The sequence below is a fragment of the Panthera leo genome, chromosome E3 (genome assembly GCF_018350215.1).
Source record: "Panthera leo isolate Ple1 chromosome E3, P.leo_Ple1_pat1.1, whole genome shotgun sequence".
Lineage (NCBI taxonomy): Eukaryota > Metazoa > Chordata > Mammalia > Carnivora > Felidae > Panthera > Panthera leo.
In genome coordinates this window covers 9,251,358-9,270,505 of record NC_056694.1, presented here as the reverse complement: position 1 = coordinate 9,270,505, position 19,148 = coordinate 9,251,358, and the positions used below count along the sequence as shown (strand labels likewise).

Below are 19,148 nucleotides of genomic sequence, written 5' to 3'. Positions count from 1 at the left end.
GCTGCTTAAGCCCAAAGCCCTGGTGCCCTCGTGGCCCTCAGACACAAGACCCCACGATTCCAGGTTCTGGAACAGATTAGCTGGGCAGCGGCCACTAACCCCAAATGCTTTTCCCCTCTCCCTGCAGAGGAGTCCAACAAGAAGCACCCCTTCCCCTGCCCCACCTCGTACCGCACGGCCCTCACCTACTACCTGGACATCACCAACCCGCCACGCACCAATGTGCTCTATGAGCTGGCACAGTACGCCTCGGAGCCCTCTGAGCAGGAGCACTTGCGCAAGATGGCGTCCTCCTCGGGCGAGGGCAAGGTAGGCCTGCTGCCACCGCACCCGGGGAGCCACCACCTCAGCCCTGTCACCTGGGCCACGGCGCCTCCCCTCACTCCCCTCCAGGTCTCACCCCGCATTTGGCCTTCCCCAGGAGCTGTACCTGAGCTGGGTGGTGGAGGCTCGGCGGCACATCCTGGCCATCCTGCAGGACTACCCGTCCCTGCGGCCCCCCATCGACCACCTGTGTGAGCTGCTGCCTCGTCTCCAGGCCCGCTACTACTCCATCGCCTCGTCCTCCAAGGTGCGAGGCCCAGCCCACGTAGGGAGGACACAGCCGATGGGTGCCCTGAGCTGTGGCCCCAGCTCTGCCCCAAGCGCCTCATGTCCAGCGGGCTGGACCACGAGACTGCAAACGGCTCTCTACTGGTGTTGAGAGCCAGCCAGGACAGCTGCTGGAAAGGGGCTTTTGAGGTTTGGGCACCAGGAAGGGTGAGAAGAGCCCCCGTGCTGAGGAGGCTGGGGTGACAGGGCCAGGGGGGCAGGAGAGAAGAGCCTCAGGTGTCTTCACCCCTGCCCCACTCCCACCAGGTCCACCCCAACTCCGTGCACATCTGTGCCGTGGCGGTGGAGTACGAGACCAAGTCTGGCCGCATCAACAAGGGGGTGGCCACCAGCTGGCTACGGGCCAAGGAGCCTGCAGGGGAGAACGGCCGCCGGGCCCTGGTGCCCATGTTTGTGCGCAAGTCCCAGTTCCGCCTGCCCTTCAAGGCCACCACCCCTGTCATCATGGTGGGCCCTGGCACAGGGGTGGCACCCTTCATAGGCTTCATCCAGGAGCGGGCCTGGCTGCGGCAGCAGGGTAAGTGTGTGGGCACGGGGTGGGGTTCCGTGGGGCTCCGTGTGCCTGGGTACCTGCTCACCCCTGCCCGCCGCCCCAGGCAAGGATGTGGGGGAGACGCTGCTCTACTATGGCTGCCGCCGGTCTGACGAGGACTATCTGTACCGCGAAGAGCTGACTCAGTTCCACAAGGACGGCTCCCTCACCCAGCTCAACGTGGCCTTCTCTCGGGAGCAGCCCCACAAGGTGAGGCCTCGGGGGGGCCCCTCTGGGCTGGGCCTCAGGGCCGCGGGACCCGCCTCGTCACCGTGCCACCTCTGTCCCCCCCCCCCCCCCCCCCCCCCCCCCAGGTCTACGTGCAGCACTTACTGAAGAGGGACAAGGAGCACCTGTGGAAGCTGATCCACGACGGGGGTGCCCACATCTACGTCTGCGGGTGAGTGGGGGCAGAGGAGGGGAGGGGCGGGGTGGGGCTTGCCTGCCCAGGGTTGGGGGGGGCCCCTTGCCCAGTGCCACCTCCATCCTGCCCCAGGGATGCTCGGAACATGGCAAGGGATGTGCAGAACACCTTCTACGACATCGTGGCCGAGGTGGGGGCCATGGAGCACGCCCAGGCCGTGGACTACATCAAGAAGCTGATGACCAAGGGCCGCTACTCCCTGGACGTGTGGAGCTAGGGGCGGCCCGGCCCTGCCCCTCAAGCCCCACAGACTTGCTTTTTCCCTGTAATCACCTTCCTCGCTCCCTTCTGCCAGTCTCCTGGCTGGTTTCTTGCCACGGGAGGTGGGCCGAGGGACCGGTCCAGGCCCCAGATGCACCCTCTGGCGCACCCCGGCCCCAGGGCATGTGGTCAGGGGAGACCAGGGCCTGTGTTTTGTGAACATCTCCGGCCCTTGGTGGCTGTACAGAAGGGGCTCTTCTCAGCTGAGCTGGGGCCCAGCCCCTCCGCATTATTTTCAATGACTGTAAATAATTTTAAATAATCTCTGGTCCTTGGAATAAAGTTCTGTTTTCTGTATTTTGACTGGTATTGCTTGAGCAGATCCGGGGCCTCCCCCCTGGGTCTACTCAGACCCCCAGAGAGCAGCTCAGGAGCCCCGAGAACCCATGTTGTGGTGGCGCGGAGGCCCTGCCTCACCCTTCGGAGAGCACACGCCTCAAGCCACCTCTGTGCCGCTCTTCCTTTATTGAGGCTGCCGGCCCCCAGCTCCCCGCAGGCCTGGGCCATAGGCCCAGGCCCCTCCTCTCCAGCACAGCCTTTGGGGCCCACAGAGCCCACAACACCCCAGGGAGAGCAGGAGAGACCCTCCCGGTTGAGGGGAGCCCCCTACCCCCTCAACACAGGGGCCAGAACCCGCTTCCAGGCCAGGGGTGTCGTAGGGAGCCGGGCGGGCGGGGGAAGGCCCAGGCTCATTCTTTCTTGCTCCCACGCCTCTGACTGTGGAATTTCTGGTGCACAACCCGCAGGGTGGTGAAGAAGTTGCCAAGGAAGAGTAGGAGGAAGGGGAAGCCGCACATGAGCACCTGGGGGAGGAAGCGGGGTCAGGACGGGGCCGGGCGCCGGCCCTCCTGGCATGCCTCTCCGGGGGCCCCCCCCCCCACCCCGCTCACCTGCCACTCCTTGCACTCAGGATCCCGGGCCAGGTTGAACAACGTCAGCGCGTTAAAAAGCTGCCAGAACTGGGAGGAATGGGAGGTTTCAAGCAGCAGATCCCCGTCCCCACTCGGGCCCAAAGCCAGAACACGGGGATGCCCAGCCAGACGCGCAGGGGCAGAGACGACTTACGTGTCCAAAGAAAAGAAAGGGCAGCAGGAAGGTGAGGCCCCGCCACATCCAGGACTGGAAGCCCTCTGCGGGGAGGAAAGAGGACGGAGATGGGCACGGTCTCTCAGACCCACGTGGACAGGAGAGGACTCCCCTTTCCGGCCCCCCTGTCAGGGCTCCCAAGCAGGGCGGCCACGCCCGACTCACCCACAGTGAGGTCCATAGTGTGCCTCTCGCCCAGGGCCCGCAGGCGGTACAGGCAGCCGCTCTGGTAGTAATACTGCAGGAACTGCACAAAGCCTGGGGCGGGGGCATCAGAACCAGGCTGGGGCCCCAAGTCCTCGGCCCGCCCCTCCCCGTGGGGGATTCCTGAGCCGAGCGGGGCCCTCTGAGATACTCACTCTGGTACATGGAGAAAGACAGGAATTGGTTCCGGAACTTCTGGTACATGAGGCCGTCGGGCCTGAGGGAGAAAGCGGTGGGAAGGGTAAGGAGCTCGGGGGGCACCACCTTTCTGGCCCGCACTCGCCCCCTCGACCCCCCAGGGCCCGGGAGCCAAGCCCTGCCACTCACCACGTCAGCATGACTCCCGACAGGAAGGTGGACACGTAATGATGGAAAACCCACCAGCCTTTGATCCTGCATACATAGGGAAGCCAGTGTCACTCCTGTCCCCTCAACCCCCAGGACTGGTGCTCAGGGACAGGGAGCAAGGCCGAGGCGGGAAGAAAGCAGCACCCCGGTCCGGTGCCTGCTTCTCGGGGGCCCGGGGCACGCACCCCCTCCCCGGGGAGCTCCAGCGCCCGCCTCGCCCCCTCGCCCACCGGGAGCCGTTGTTGATGAGGATGCTCTCTCGGATGGTCAGCGTGCAGTAATACCAGACCAGCAGGAAGTTGAAGGCGGCGTCTGTCACCCTGAGGAGGGGACACAGGGTTGGTGCCAGAGCCTGGAGGGGGGCGGGGGCCTAGTCCTGAGCAGCGCACCCACCTGGAGTTGAGGAGGAAGCGGCAGGTGAAGGAGATGACGATGAGGATGATGGTGAGGTAGAGCTTGAACTTCTCGTACTCGTCCTTGTAGGCAAACCTGGGTGGGCACACACTCGTGGGACAGGCCGGGGTGCCGGCAGGGCCCACCCTCGCCTCCACCCGGAAGGGAGGCTCCTGTTCCAGACACACTTCCGCAGGAGGCACGGGCTGGCCCGGGACAGCGACCCCGGCGCTGACCGCTGCGCCCTGAGGCTTAGCCGGGGCAGCTGGGGCGGGATGGAAAGGACCTGGGAGGGTGGCGAGCAGGGTGGGGACCCAGCCCACGACAACAAATTACTTAGCCTGCTTGCTCAGGAGTGTCACGTTGACATTGCCCAGAACCAGGCTCAGGTACAACCTAGGAGAGGGGTCACCAGGTGAGGAGAGGCTCCGACGGGGAGGGCAGCCAAAGGCGCAGAGCTGGGGCCGCCATCCCTACCCGGACTTCCCGTGGCCTTGGCCTAGGGTTCCGACCTTGGGGGTGCTGCGGCCCCACTCGAGGGGAGGGAGACGCCAAGGCCCAGCCTCTCTGCCTGCTCCCCAGTCCCGCTCCAGGGTAAACCAGCAGCGTCCCCTCCCTGGTCTCTCCCCAGGGCCTCCAGGGCGGCCTGGCTCTCCCACCCTCCGGCAGCCGTGCCCACATCTCAGATGGCCCCTGCGAGCCCGGGGCAGGGCTCGGTGCCTGTGAGCGCACACACCCGCCATCACCTCCCCCATTCCTACTACCTGACAGCCTTCAGCCCCCAGTCCGCCCCGCCAGGGCCCCCTCCCGGCCCAGAAGGGCTCCCTCCGAAATTCAGCCTGTGCTCTGACCCTGAGCCTCCCAGGTGGGTTGCCCCATGTGGACCCTGGCTCTCTCTGAGGCTTCCAGGCCCCCCAACCCCAGGCTCCTTTCCCAAGCCAGCTGAGGTTTCGAGCCCCCCTTGCACGTCAGCCACTTTGTCGACCCCATAACCCCCAGCTCCCTACGCCATCCCTGCAGTGGCCTCGTCAAACCCTCCCTCCAGGCGGCTGACCTCTCCTGGGCCTCCCTCCTCACCCTCTCTGCTCGCCCTCCCCTCACAAATGAGAAGGGCCCACGCCCAGCACTTCCCACCTCCCCAGGGATTTCCCTTTACTGGGTCTCTCACTCCGGGGGTCCCACCTCCCCGAAGGTACATGTGCCCAGGTCTTCCCCAGGTACAAAGTAACACACTCACACACACACACACACACACACAAACGAGGGCGCAGCAAAAGCACTCCCCCACCCCCACCCCTAGGCCAAGTTCCAGTTGCTGGTTTCCCCTTCCACTCACAGCCAAGCTTGGGAAGAGCTGCCTAAATGTGCCCGTCCCCCAGCTCTTGGTCACCCGCTTACCAACTTCCACCTCCACCATCCTGTGGAGTGGTTCTCTCCAAGGCCGCCCTGACTTCCAGGAAACATTTCCCTTCCGTATGGCCTCTGACCCCCCGGGCCATCTGATCTGAGGCTGCTGTCCCCTCCTTCTGGAACATGCTCTTTCTCAGCTGTCTTGCTGCCTGCGGTCTCTTTTACTCGGCCAAGGGTTGTACACTGTCCCCTGCCACTCTCCTCAGTGACGGTGGCTGATCTAAAGGTCCCTCTGCCCGGCCTACTGGGGCCAAAGCAAACTCCGAGGCCTGGTTTCCCCTCTGGTCGCCCACCACCTCCCTGAGCTCTGGCCAGACCTGCGGTTTCCACCCTCCCATGCCCGCCAGGCTCACTCCTTCGTGCTCCACGCTTTCCCTGACCTTCAGGTTGGGTGAGGCACCCCTCACTGTGCTCCTCTAGTTCTTGTCCTTCCTCCCCAAAGCACCCATCTCCGTGAACTGTCACTGTCACTCGTGCCATCTCCCGGACACAGGGCTGGGCCTGACTGTTCGGCCCAGAGTAGGTCGAAGGAACATTTGCCAGCCAAGCAACCAAAGGAAACTGCTCTTCAGGCCGCCGCCCAGGAGCATCTTGAACGGAGCTTGGGGGAGGGGGGTCTCACCCATTCTTCTTGGGCAAATAGGCCTCCATATCGAAGAAGAGGCCTTGGCGCTCCTTGATCTGGTTCTCCAGTTCCCGTGCAGCCTCCTCAGCCTCCGACTGAAGGGAGGGTTTGCATCTGCAGGTGGACAGAAGCCAGAGTCAGGGCAGGGGGCCCCCAGGTATCCCCAGCCGACACCCGTGGGGCCGGAGGGTCAACAGGACCCAGCGAGGGGAGACGCCACGCCCAGGACACTCGGGAGTCCGTGCCAGCTCTCCCCCAACCCAGATCCGACGCCCACTCCCCAGCCCTAGGCCAGGGCGGTACGGGAGGCATGGGGGACTGTGGAAGCGGCGGGGGAGGGTCCTAACTTCTTCAGGACAAGAGCCAGCTCCTGGAGCCGCTTCTTCTGCCGAGTGATAGAGCTGGTACAACTGTTCTGCAGCTTGATCAGCTCCTCCAGCTTCAGGCGGTACAGCCGGTGGGTCTCCTGGGGAGCAGGCGGGGGAAGGCTCAGGCTGGTTAGAAGGCCCCTGAGCCAGCGCCTGCTGGACAGGGCGTGGGGCAGAGACGCCCCAGGGGCTCCTCTGGAGGGTCTGAGAAAGAAAGGAGACAGCCGGCCCAAGGACCTCCCTGAGGTTGCCCTCTCCCCAAGGCAGGCAAGGGGATGGGGCTCCTCCTCAAAGCCCAGAGGCCATCACGACCCCCTTGTCCCAGAAACAGACTAGTTTCTGAAAGTTTCTTGGTCTCAGCCCACCTACTAGTTGTTCCCACCTCGAGTTCGGATTCTAGGCCCAAGGTCTACCTTCTGGACCAATCAGGCTGCCTGAAGCCACCCTGGCCCTCTCGGATCCTCCTGCCTACCCGGCCTGCTAGTACAGGGGAGCTGAGGTTGTCCAAGACGCCTGCTGCTCTGGCACTCCCCGCATCTGCTTCCCAGGTTAAAGGTCATCAGGCTCCAGCCCTTAGACCTCCAGCTGTAAGATCAGTCCTTCTACCCCTCCCCCAGCACCTTTGGCCCAAAGCTTCCCAGAGCACTTTGCCCTGGTGGGTGAGTTTCCAGAGGAGAAGCCTGGAGACAACCATAGGAAGTGTGAGGAAGGTCAGGCAGGGGTGGCCAGGCTGGGAGACTAAGTCTGCTCTGCCCAGGACTCCAGGAGAAACTCTAGTGACAGTAGCCTTGGCCAGGCCCAGGCTGGGCTACAAGGCTTCAGTGCAGACAGGAAGGAGCTGGAACCAGTTCAGGAGAGATAAAGCCATGACCAAGTACCCAGCCGGCCTAGGTACTCTACCCTTTCTAGGTCTTCTTTTGTTTCCCATGGCCCAAAGGGGCCACCACACCCCCCTCAGAGCCCAACATGTGCTGCATCTGCCACCCCTACCAACCAGTTTCTCCTGTCCAGAGGAGACCAGCAGCCTTCACCCCTCCCCTCGGGGCTCCCCACAGAACAGCACAGGGTGCATACAAGTCAGATCCAGACACTTCCTCCCATGGCTCCCTACTGGTATCAGAAAGATTCCAATCCCGTCCATGAGGTCCCTGCAGGGTCTGGCCCACCCACTTCTCCCCTCACTCTCTTTACAGTAGCCACATAGTCCTGCCTCCGTGGCTGCTGTCCTTCACCCTGGATGGGCCCCGCCCCCATCCAGGCACTTCACCTACACACCACTACCCTGCCTCCCGGGGGAGCCCAGACCTCCCAGCGCTGTCCTAGGGCGGGGACCGCGCTGCTGGCGCTGCTCTGGCTCCAGCCGTGCCGGCGCCCGGCGCCCGAGGCACGTTTGCGAGGTGACCGACCCAAGACTGGGCCTGGCCGGCTTTGACTCAGGAGGCCGCTCTCCTGGGAGAGGACGGGGCAGGGACCTCTTTCCGAGGCCCCCGCACAAGGCCCCAGGTCCGCTAGGTGCAGCGGGTCCCCACCAGGGTCGCAGCGGCAGTGCCGGCGATGGGGGCTGCCGCCGGACACTCATTTGAGGCCGAGAGGAGGGTCCAGCTAGGGCCACCAGCACCCAGGGCCTCCTCGCCCTCCGGTGCCACGCCAGCGTCCTCGACCCTTGGCCCTGAGCCCCCACTGCCTGACCCAGGGCTGCCCGACCCTTGACCTCGAGCCAGAGGGACGTGGCTCAGGGCCAATGGACGCCCGCACTGGCACTCACCTGGAGGCTCTGGAAGTCCTGCTGCAGCTCCTCCCAGTCCCGCAGGCAGTCGCCTAACGGGCCCGGGGCCGGGGGGTGCATGGCTGCCGGGCCACACGCCGGACAAGCCGAGTCTTGGGACCTCGCCGCAACCCCGGCCCGCCCGAGGCGCCTCAGCCGCCTCCGCCGCCGCCCCCGTCCGCTTCCGGGCTCGCGCCGCCAAGACCACCAATGGGAAAAGGCCTGAAGCTACCAGAGCGCTAGCCCCGCCCCCTGCCTGAGCCAATCCGAGCCCTGGGCGGGGCGGGGGCGGGGCCACGTGTGCTGGGGCGCTCTCCCCGCCGCTCGCAGCTCACAGCCCATCCTGGGGCTGGCGCGCGCCGGGGTCGCCGGCTCCAGCTCAGGCTCCACGGGATCGTGCCAGCCACGTGCTACGCCCCGCAGAGCTCCGCCCGGTCACGCTGACAGTAAACTGAAGCCCACGGGGGTGACCCCTGCCTCAAACACTTTCGTCCTTGGGAAAGCAGCACCTCTGCAGGAAGAGGATTCCAAGCCTCTTTTCTGGCTTGGATTTTTACAGCGGCAGCCTTACGGTCTCCCAGCCTCCAGACTCACCGCTACTGTCCTCGCAGGAGCCACCAGACTGCCCGTCCTAACACACAAGGCTAATCCCCACCAGGTCCCCAAAGAAAACGTGCCAGCGGCTCTGCCCTTCCTACCAGGAGGTCCCTAACCCACAGAGCCATTGTTTGCAGCCTTCCCAAACTCTGTTCCTGTTCCTAGCCCAACGGATTTCAGGCCTGAGCTGGCTGGAAAGCCCTTATCCGTCGGGCAAAACCCCACTCCTTGAGGGCTTGGGCTTCCGTTGGGGAGCAGGACAATTTCACCCTTCTGCAAAGAGTCCTGGAAGGTGAGATGGCCTTCACCTCTAGGTCCCTCCCCAGCCGCACGTGGGTGGCAGAGAATGTTTGGTGACTGAACAGGGGCAGACATCCCAAATTCCCTGTCAGTCCCATCGTCTGTGCCATCTCCTGACTTGTGCTGTGGGTGCTTCCAGGGCTTGGAAGCACATTCCGAAGAAAATCCCCCTAAGACCTGAGGAATTTCCAGAAGCATGGGTGTGGGAGATAGGAGGGGTGGAAATCTCTTCTTGGGGAAGCCAGCCAGGAGGAAATGAGTGGGGGAGAAGGAAAGGAACTCTGAAGAAGCCATCGGACTGGCTGGGGAGTTCTAGGACCAGGGATGAGGCAACGGTGTGCCCCGTGCCAGAAACCTGTCAGAACTGTGGAGACTGACACCTGGGCTAAGGCTGGGCCTGGCATCTCTGGAGCTGGGCGGGGGGGGGGATCTCTGCCCATAGGTGGGCACTGTGACACCCCTGTGGACCAACGTAAGGCAGTTCCCCTGGAACTCCTCCCAGATAGCCTCCAAAGGGTCCAAGTCACCGGGGCATGTGGGATAGCTGTTCAGACAGCCAAATGCTTTTCCAGAGGCAGCCTCAGGAGTGCAGGAAGGGTGTCCAGGATGACCCAGGGATGGGGGGATTCCTGCTGAGTCTTGCCTGCTCTGTGGCATGAACGAGGAGCCGGAGAAGAACCACTACAGGAGGCTGCTACATGACTTCAGACAGCAAAGGCCTTCTCTTTCCACACCAACCTGGTTACACAGCCTGGCCCAGTACCCACAAGAAGCCCCCAAGCGAGGTTCTTCGGGACCCATAGCTGGGCCACAAAAAGATCAGTAGAGTGGATCCAAGGTGTCTGTGACACGGTCTCCGAGGACGACCTTCTCCCACTCTGACAGCTGAGCCACCAAGCCCCGGTTTGGACGCATGTTGGTTTTACACTTCTTGACGTAGGCCCAGGACTTCTGTCAATGCAAGGAGAGAAAGCAGACCTCAGGGACTGGACCTGAGCCCTTCCACCTCTATCACAGCCAGCTCAGGAGGGACAGGAGGCACCTGCTGTGGGCCAGCAACACAGCTTAATGGCTGGACACAGAAGCAGCAGCAGCCTGGAGTTAATACATCAGGGCAAGGAGTCATAGGAGCTGGCTGTGCTTTGAGCAGGCACCTCTGCGCATCTGCTGCTGGATATGGGGGCAGAGATCATTCTTAGTTCAGACGGCTCCTGTGAAGGCTGAGACAACATGGTGAAAGCTTCTGTGGGCAGGAGAGTACCATGCCCATGCCCGGCACACAGTGCAGCCCCAACAAAGGTGGGCATTGTGAACGGCTAAATGAATGGAAAGGGGAAGGGAACTGTGGGGAAATTCTCTGAAGAAGGGAACTCGCAACTGCTTTCCTTCAGGTGTCCACCTTAAAATGAAGGAAGGGTCATTACCTGAAGGAAGAGGACAAACTGGTCTCTATCTGGGTTGAGGACAGAGGAAAAAGGAAAAATGGGCCTCAGCAAACTAGGAACCGAAAAAACATACCTCAACATAATAAAGGCCATATAGGACAAGCCCACGGGTAATACCATACTCAACGGTGAAAGACTGAAAGCTTTTCCTCTAAGATCAGGAACAAGACAAGGATGCCAGCTTGCACCACCTCTATTCCACGTTGTACTAGAGGTCCTAACCAGAGACAGGAAGGGAGGGAGGGAGGAAAGAAGGAAGGAAGGGACACCCAAATTGGAAAGGAAGAAGTAAAATTACCTCTGTTTGCAGGTGACATGATTTTATGTGTAGAAAACCTTAAAGATTACACCAAAAAATCTGTTAGAATAAATGAATTTAGCAAAGTTGCAAAATTACAAAACCAACACTCAAAATTAGTTGTATATCTATGCACTAACAACAAGTGATCTCAAAAGTAAACTAAAAACAAAATTCCATTTACAGTGGCATCAAAAGGAATAAATACTTAGGAATAAACTTAACCAAGGGGGTGAAAGACCTGTAACCTAAAAATAATAAAACATGCTCTAAGGTATTTTAAAAGACACAGATAGGAGCGCCTGGGTGGCTCAGTTGGTTAGGCGTCAGACTTTGGTTCAGGTCATGATCTCGCAGTTTGTGGGTTCAGGCCCTGCATCGGGCTCTGTGCTGACAGCTCAGAGCCTGGAGCCTGCTTCCAATTCTGTCTCCTCGCTCTCTGCCCCTCCCCTGCTCATGCTCGGCGTCAGTCTCTCTCTCTCTCTCTCTCTCTCTCTAAAAAATAAATGAACATTTAAAAAAATGAAAAAGACACAAATAAATGGAAAGACAGCCCATTCACATGGACAGGAAGCCTTGATACTGTTAAGATGTCAGTACTACCCAAAGTGATGTATAGATTTAATACAATCTCTACCAAATCCCAACAGCATTTCATGCAGAAATTGAAAAGCCCATCCTATAATTCTTATAGAATCTCAAGGGACCCCCACATAGCCAAAACAGTCTTGAAAAAAAGAGAACAGCACTGGAATTCTCATATTCTCTGATTTCAAATCTCTGAAGCTATTACAAAACTATAGTAATCAAAAACAGTGTAGTAATGGGATAAAGATAGACATTTAAGCCAAAGGAATAGGATAGACAGTCCAGAAATAAGCCCTTGTATATGTGGCCAAATGGTTTCAAGGAGGGTGCCAAAACCATTCAATGGAGAAAGCCCAAGTGGTGCTGGGAAAACTGGATACCCGCATGCAAAAGAGTCAAGTTGAACACTTAACCTTACATCATATACAAAAATTAACTCAAAAACGATTGAAGACCTAAGTGTTAGAGCTTAAACTACAAAAATCTTAGAAGAAAACAGAAAAACTTCATAACACTGGATTTGGCAATGATTTCTTGGATAGGATACCAAAAGTACAGGGGATTAAAAATGGACAAATTGGACAAATCAAAAACAAACAAACAAACAAACAAAACAAACTTCCGTGCATCAAAAGACACAATCAGCAGAGTGAAAAGGCAAGCCACAGTTTGGGAGGGAACATTTTCAAGTGATATATCTGATTGATATCCAGGTGCTAATATGAAGAATATAGAAAGAACTCCTAAAACTCAACAAAAAACCAAACAGCCCAATTGAAACGTAAGCAAAAAACTTGAATAGACATCTTCCAAAGAAGATACATGAATGGTCAATAAGTACACGAAAATACTTGCTCGACATCACCAATCATTAGGGAAATGCAAACCAAAACTATAGTAAGATAATGCCTCACTCCTATTAAGATGGTTATAATATTAAAAGAAAAACAACAAAAAACAACAACAAGCATTGGTGAGGATGTGGAGAAAAGGGAATCCTCATGTACTGTTGGTGGGAATGTAAAATGGTACAGCCATGGTGGAAAAACAGTATGGAGATTCCTCAAAAAATTAAAAACAGAGATACCATATGATCCAGGTATACACCCCAAAGAATTGAAAACAGGGTCTTGAAAGAGATATTTGTACACCCATATTCGTAGCATCATTATTCACAATACCTCAAACACGGAGGCAACCCAAGTGTCCATCAACGGATGAATGGAAAAACAAAATGTGGCATATATACACAATGGAATGTTATTCTATCTTTAAAAAGAAGGAGATTCTTGGGGCACCTCGGTGGCTCAGTCGGTTGGGCGTCCGACTTCGGCTCAGGTCATGATCTCGCAGTTTGTGGGTTTGAGCCCTGCGTCAGGCTCTGTGCTGACAGCTCAGAGCCTGGAGCCTGCTTCAGATTCTGTGTCTGTGTCCCCTTCTCTCTCTGTCCCTTCCCTGCTCATTCTCTGCCTCTCTCTCTCGAAACAAATAAACATTTAAAAAAAATGTTTTTAAAGAAGGAAATTCTGACACACACTACAACATGGATGAACCTTGAGGACATCGTGAGAAGTAAAATAAGCCAGTCAACAAAAGAAAAAATACTGTGTGATCTACTGATATGAGGTAACTAGCAGAGTTAAAATCATAGAGACAGGAAATAGAATGATGGTTGCCGGGCTTGGGGGGAGGGGAGAATGGGGAATTACTGTCTAATAGAGCTTAAAAGAGTTTCAGCTTTACAAGATAAAAACAGTTATGGGGATGGATGATGGTAATGGCTGTACAACACTAGAAAGTATTTAAAGATTTAAAAAAAATTTATTTGAGAGAGAGAGAGAGAGAGAGAGAGAGAGCGTGCCCAGGTGGGGAAGAGGGGCAGAGGGAGAGAGCATCATAAGTAGCCTCCACCCTTAGCACAGAGCCCAACACAGGGCTCAATCCCATGACCCTGGGATCATGACCTGAGCCAAAATCAAGAGTTGGACACTCAACTGACAAAGCCACCCAGATGCCCCTAGAAAGTATTTAATACCACTGGACTGTATACTTTTTCAAAATGGTTAAGATGCACATAAGTAAATAAATGGTTGAGATGATAAGTGTTACATTATGTGTATTTTAACACAATAAAAAGAAAAAAAACTGCAACGAGATATCACCTTACACCCATTAGGATGGCTACTATTTAAACAACAACAACAACAACAGAAAATAAGAAGTGTTAGTGAGGATGTGGAGAATCTGGAAACCTGGCACACCGTCGGTGGGAATGTAAAATGGTGCAGCCGCTGTGGAAAACAGTACAGTGATTACTCAAGAAAGTAAAAATAGAATTACCATACGATCCAGCCATTCCACTCTGGGTGTACACCCAAAATAACCAAAAGCAGGTGGCCAGTGGGGCTTGTGTTTATGGGTTCAACAGGACAGTAGCAAACAAAGAAATAGTTCTTAACTGGCTATCATCCCAGTGGCTCAGTGTAAAAGGAGCAGACAGAAATGCCTATGTTCCCATCTTCCCCTGAAACGGGTATATTTGCATACTGTTTAAGCTGCTGCCTGAAGGTCAGGCTTCCAATCAGCCCGAATCTGGATGCAGACTTAGATCCTCCCCTGGACCCCTGACAGGTCTTGGCACACCCTCAGCTATGGGGAGCCACTAAGAACAGAGCAAGCTGCTTTGGCAATCAAAAAGGTGTGAGAGACAACCAAGAAATAGGGAAGGGTTGAACAATAAGGTTCATTTCCTACACCAGGCCATTCCTTCAAGACTGGAAGAGGTGGCTGTTTTCCCCACTGCATAGAAACCAACAGAGTCAAGGAAAATGAAAAAAAAAAACAAACAGAGGAATACATTCCAAATGACTGATATCCAGGTGCTAATATGAAGAATATAGAAAGAGCCCCTAAAAATCAACAAAAAAAACCAAACACCCCAATTGAAACATAAGCAAAAAAACTTGAACAGACATTTTCCCAAAGAAGATACATGATTTGTCAATAAGCACATGAAAATATTTGCTCACAAGATAAATCTCACAAAACAAGATAAAACCTCACAAAAACATCCTCATGAAATGGGGATAAGTGATTTACCTGATAAAGAGTTGATGTCATAAAGACGCTCACCGAGGTTCTCCTGAACCCCCTTGGTGGCAATTCCAGCTAAGAGACAGAAAACATAAGAAAGTACCAAACAGAAATCACAGAGCTGCGGGATACAATAACTAAACTGAAAAAGTACAACTAAAGGATTCAACTGCAGACTACATGAAGTGGAAGAAAGGATCTGTGGACTCAAAGTCAGTGCAGTGGAGTGCATCCAATCAAAGCAGCAACAGAAGAAGGAGGAGGAGGAGGAGGAGGAGGAGGAGGAGGAGGAGGAGGAGGAGAAGAAGGAGGAGAAGAAGGAGGAGAAGGAGGAGAAGGAGGAGGAGGAGGAGGAGGACGACGACGACGACGACAAGGAGGAGGAAGAAGTGGGGGAGGAGGAGGAGGAGGAGGAGGAGGGGAGAAGGAAAAGAAGGAGGAGGAGGAGGAGGAGAAAGAGAAGGGGGAGGAAGAAGAGGAGAAGGAGGAAGAGGAGGGGAAGGAGAAGAAGGAGGAGATAGAAAAGAAGAAGGCAGAAGAGGAGGAGGAGGAGAAGGAGGAGGAGAAGGAGGAGGAGGAGGAGGAGGAGAAGGAGGAGGAGGAGAAGGAGGAGGAGGAGAAGGAGGAGGAGGAGAAAGAGGAAGAGGAGAAGGAAGGGGAGGAGGAGAAGAAAAGAAAAACAAGAATACCTTAAGGGACTTATGGGCAATATCAAGAAGATCAATGTTCGCAGTACAGGAGTCCCAGAAGAAGAAAGAGAAAGGGACAGAAAACTTATTTGAGGAAATAACACCGAAAACTTCTCTAACCTGGAAAAGGAAACAGATACCCAGAGCCCAGAGAATTCTAAAAAAGAGGAACCCAAAGATCCACACCAAGACATATCACAACTAATTAATCAAAAGTTAAAGACAACGAGGGAATCTTAAAAGCAGCAAAGGAAAAACAACTTGGTACACACAAGGAAGCCCCATTAGACTCTCAGCAGTTTTCCAGCAGAAATGTTGCAAGCCAGAAAGAAGCGACATGATATATTCAAAGCTGAAAGAAAAAACTGCCAACCAAGACTACTCTACACAGCATAGCTGTCCTTTAGAATTGAAGGAGAAATAAAGAGTTTTCCAGGCAATCAAGAGTTGAAGGAGTTCATCACCTCCAGACCAGTTTTACAAGTGTTACAGGGACTTAAAGCTGAAATGAAATGGCACTAATTAGTGTTAGGAAAAAAGGCAAGTATAAGAATCACTGGTAGAGTAAAATTCAAAATAATCTAATGTAAAGGTGGTAGCTTCACTTATAAATCTGGTGTGAAGGTTAAAAGACAAAAATACTACAAATAACTAAGACAAAAATATGTAAATTAGGATATCAAAAACATAAAACATTGGGAGGGGTAGTAAAAATGTAGAGTTTTAGACTGCGTTCAAACTTAAGTTGTTATCAACTGAAAACAGGCTGTTATAAGTTGTTTTATGTAAGTCTGATGGTAACCACAAAGCAAAAATCTGTAATAGATACACAAAAGAGAAAGAGAAAGGAATAAGCAAACCACTACAGAAAATCATAAATCACAAAGAGAGCAAGAAAAGGAAAAAGGAATTATAAAACAGCCCCCCCAAAAAACAGTTAAAATGGCAGTAATTCCAAACCTATCAATAATTACCTTAAATGTAAATAGACTAACTTCTCCCATCGAAAGACACAGAGTGGCAAAATGGATTAAAAAAAAAGAGAAGACTCATCTATATGCTGCCTAAGACACTCACTTCAGATGTTAAGGAGACACACACACACACACACACACACACACACATACACACACACACACACGTGCGCGCACAAAGTGAAGGGAGGCAAGAGATACTCCAGGCAAATGGAAACCAGAAGAAAGCTGAAGCTGCTATATCAGACAAAATAGACCTTAAGACAAAGACTATGATAAGAAACAAAGGTCACTATATAATGATAAAAGGCTCAATCCAACAAGAGGATGTAAAATTTGTCCATATTTATGCACCCAACATAGAAGAACCTAAATATATAAAGCAAATATTAACAGACCTAAAGAGAGATATAGACAGCAATATAACAATAGTAGGGGACTTTAATACCCCCACTTGCATTAACAGGTCATCCAGACATAAAATCAATAATAAAACATTGGACTTGAAGTACACATTAAGCCAGATGGACCTAACAGACATTTACAGAACATTCCCTCTCAAAGTGAACACATTCTTCTCAAGTGCACATGAAACATCCTCCAGGACAGATCATATGTTATGCCACAAAATAAATAATAAATTTAAGAAGACTGAGATATTATCAAGCATCTTTTATGACCACAGTGGTATGAAACTAGAAATCAATTACAAGAAAACTGGAAAGTACACATATACATGGAGATTAAGCAACATGTTACTAAACAAACAATGGATCAATGAAGAAATCAAAAGAAATATCAAAAATATACTGAGGGCACCTGGCCGGTTCAGTCAGTGGAGCATGTGACAATCTCAGGGTTGTGGGTTCAAGCCCCACATTGGGTGTAGAGACTGCTTAAAAATAAAATCTTTAAAAAATGTCTTGAAACAAATGAAAATGAAAATACAACATATCAACATTTATGGGCTGCAGCGAAAGCAGTTCTAAGAAGGACGTTCATAGCAATAAATGCCTACATTAAGAAACAAAAACACCTCATGAAACTAGAAGAACAACAAACTAAGCCCCAAATTACTAGGAAGTGGGAAATAACCAAGACCAAAGTGGAAACAGAGACTAAAAAGACAACAGAAAAGATCAATGAAACTAAGAGATGGGTTTTTTTAAAAGATAAACAAAATAGACAAGCTTTTAGCTAGACTCACCAAGAAAACAAAGGGCTCAAATAATATCAGAAATGAAAGTGGAAATGTTACAACTGATACCAAAGAAATGCAAAGGATAAGAGATTACTGTGAACAATTATACACCAACATATTGAACAAAATGGAAAAAATGGATAGATTCCTGGAATTTACAACCTACCAAGACTGAGTTATGGAGAAATAGAAAATCTGAACAGACCAATTATTAGTAACGAGATTGAATCCATAATCAAAACCCCCCAAGAAACAAAAGTACAGGATCAGATAACTTCACTGATGAATTGGACCGAACATTATTAAACACTTCCTTATTAAACACTTCCCAAAAACAGAAGAGGAGGAACACTCCCAAATTCATTCTACAAGGCCAGCATTACCCTGATGCCAAACCAGACAAAGACACAACAAGAAAAGAAAATTACAGGCCAATATCCCTGATTAGCATAGATGCAAAAATCCTGAACAAGATCTTAGCAAGCCAAATTCATCAATACATTAAAAGAATTATATACCAGGATCAAGCGGGATTGACTTCACGGATGCAAGGATGGTTTAACCTTTGCAAACCAGTCAATGTAATATACCATCATAACAAAGTGAAGGATAAAAACTGTATGATTATCTCAACAGAGGCAGAAAAAGAATTTAGCAAAAATCAACATCCAGTTATAAAAATTCTCCAAAACGTGGGTATAGAGGGAATACAATACACTGCAACGTAATGAAAGCAATATATGACAAGCCCATCATCATACTCAATGGTGAAAAGCTGAATAGCTTCTCCTTTAAGATCAGGAATAAGAGAAGGATGCCCACTCTTGCCACATTTATTCAACATAGTATTGCAAGCAGGAGCAATTAGGCAAGAAATAAAAGGCATCCAAATTGGAAAGGAAGTAAAACTCTTTACAAATGGTATTATATTTGGAAAGCCCTAAAGTATCCATCAAAAAAACATTAGGAATAATAAATTTGGTAAAGTTGCAGGATACAAAATCAACACACAAAAATCACATGCACTAATAATGAACTATCTATCAGAAAGAGAAATTAAGAGAACAATCCCATTTATAATTACACCAAAAAGAATAAAATCCCTAGGGATAAATTTAACCAAGGAGCTAAAAACGTATACACTGAAAACTGTAAGACATGAATAAAAGAAACTGAAGAGGATACAAATAAATAGATATTCCAGGCTCATGGATTGGAAGAATTAACATTGTTAAAACATCCCAAGTACCCAAAGCAATCTACAGATTCAACACAATCCCTGACAAAATTCCAATGGAATTTTTCACAGAAATAGAACAAACAATCTTAAAATTTGTATGGAATCATTAACAGACCCTCAGATAGCTAAAGCAATCTGAAGAAAGAAGAACAAAGCGGGAGGCATGACATCCTGATTTCAAACTATATTACAAAGCTATCATAGTCAAGGCAGTATGGCATGGACATAAAAATACACACATAAGTCAATGGAACAAAATAGTCCAGAAATAAACCGACATGTATAAATCTTCAATTAATTTATGACAAAGGAGACAAGAATATACAATGGGTAAAGGACAATCTTCAATAAATGGCATTGGAAAGCTAGACAGCCACATGCAAAATAGTGAAACTGGAACATGTCTTCCTCCATACACAAAAATCAACTCAAAAAAAATTAAAGGCTTGAATGTAAGACCCCAAATCATAATGATCCTAGAAGAAAACATATCTGGTAAGCTCCCTGACATCAGTCCTGGTGATGATATTTTGGATTTGATACCAAAAGCAAAGGCAACAAGAACAAAAACAAACAACTGCATCAAACTAAAAAGCTTTTGCACAACAAAGGAAACCATCAACCAAATGAAAAGGCAACCTACTGAATGGGAGAAGAGATCTGTAAATCATATATCTAATAAGAGGTTAATATCC

General features: G+C 51.9%; 3 protein-coding genes across 7 annotated transcripts in view; 1 reads left to right on the top strand and 2 right to left on the bottom strand.

Moving 5' to 3' along the window:
• Nucleotides 1–2,126, top strand: part of LOC122210276 (NADPH--cytochrome P450 reductase) — a 29,873-nt gene extending 27,747 nt beyond the window's left edge. Inside the window, 6 exon segments of the mRNA XM_042922900.1 lie at nt 128–309; nt 422–571; nt 859–1,129; nt 1,209–1,354; nt 1,459–1,544; nt 1,641–2,126. Of these exon segments, the coding sequence (XP_042778834.1) occupies nt 128–309; nt 422–571; nt 859–1,129; nt 1,209–1,354; nt 1,459–1,544; nt 1,641–1,785 (980 nt within the window). The 3' untranslated portion in view covers nt 1,786–2,126.
• A 149-nt stretch (nt 2,127–2,275) lies between these two features.
• Nucleotides 2,276–8,215, bottom strand: TMEM120A (transmembrane protein 120A). The gene is made up of 12 exons (XM_042922901.1): nt 8,029–8,215; nt 6,243–6,361; nt 5,893–6,009; nt 4,197–4,256; nt 3,861–3,956; nt 3,698–3,787; nt 3,447–3,512; nt 3,275–3,336; nt 3,081–3,173; nt 2,895–2,959; nt 2,720–2,788; nt 2,276–2,632 (listed from the first exon to the last, which is right to left on the bottom strand). Exons 1-12 carry the CDS (start codon nt 8,107–8,109, stop codon nt 2,519–2,521), a joined length of 1,032 nt encoding a protein of 343 aa, XP_042778835.1. The 5' UTR covers nt 8,110–8,215; the 3' UTR covers nt 2,276–2,518.
• Nucleotides 8,216–9,624: 1,409 nt separating this feature from the next.
• The window catches only part of STYXL1 (serine/threonine/tyrosine interacting like 1), a 71,514-nt gene continuing 61,990 nt past the window's right edge, over nt 9,625–19,148 (bottom strand). For all 5 annotated transcript variants that reach the window (XM_042922595.1, XM_042922594.1, XM_042922596.1 and 2 more), the window contains one exon: nt 9,625–9,876. In XM_042922595.1, coding sequence (XP_042778529.1) covers nt 9,745–9,876 — 132 coding nt within the window. In that variant the 3' untranslated portion in view covers nt 9,625–9,744. The remainder of the gene's footprint in view (nt 9,877–19,148) is intronic.

Excerpts from the sequence above, each read along its gene's own strand:
- TMEM120A (XM_042922901.1), bottom strand. The coding sequence starts at position 8,109 with ATGCACCCCCCGGCCCCGGGCCCGTTAGGCGACTGCCTGCGGGACTGG. Across the intron at positions 6,010-6,242 it reads CTGGCTCTTGTCCTGAAGAA|ATGCAAACCCTCCCTTCAGT; the intron begins GTTAGGACCCTC and ends GTCCACCTGCAG. Across the intron at positions 4,257-5,892 it reads TATTTGCCCAAGAAGAATGG|GTTGTACCTGAGCCTGGTTC; the intron begins GTGAGACCCCCC and ends CCCCTCTCCTAG.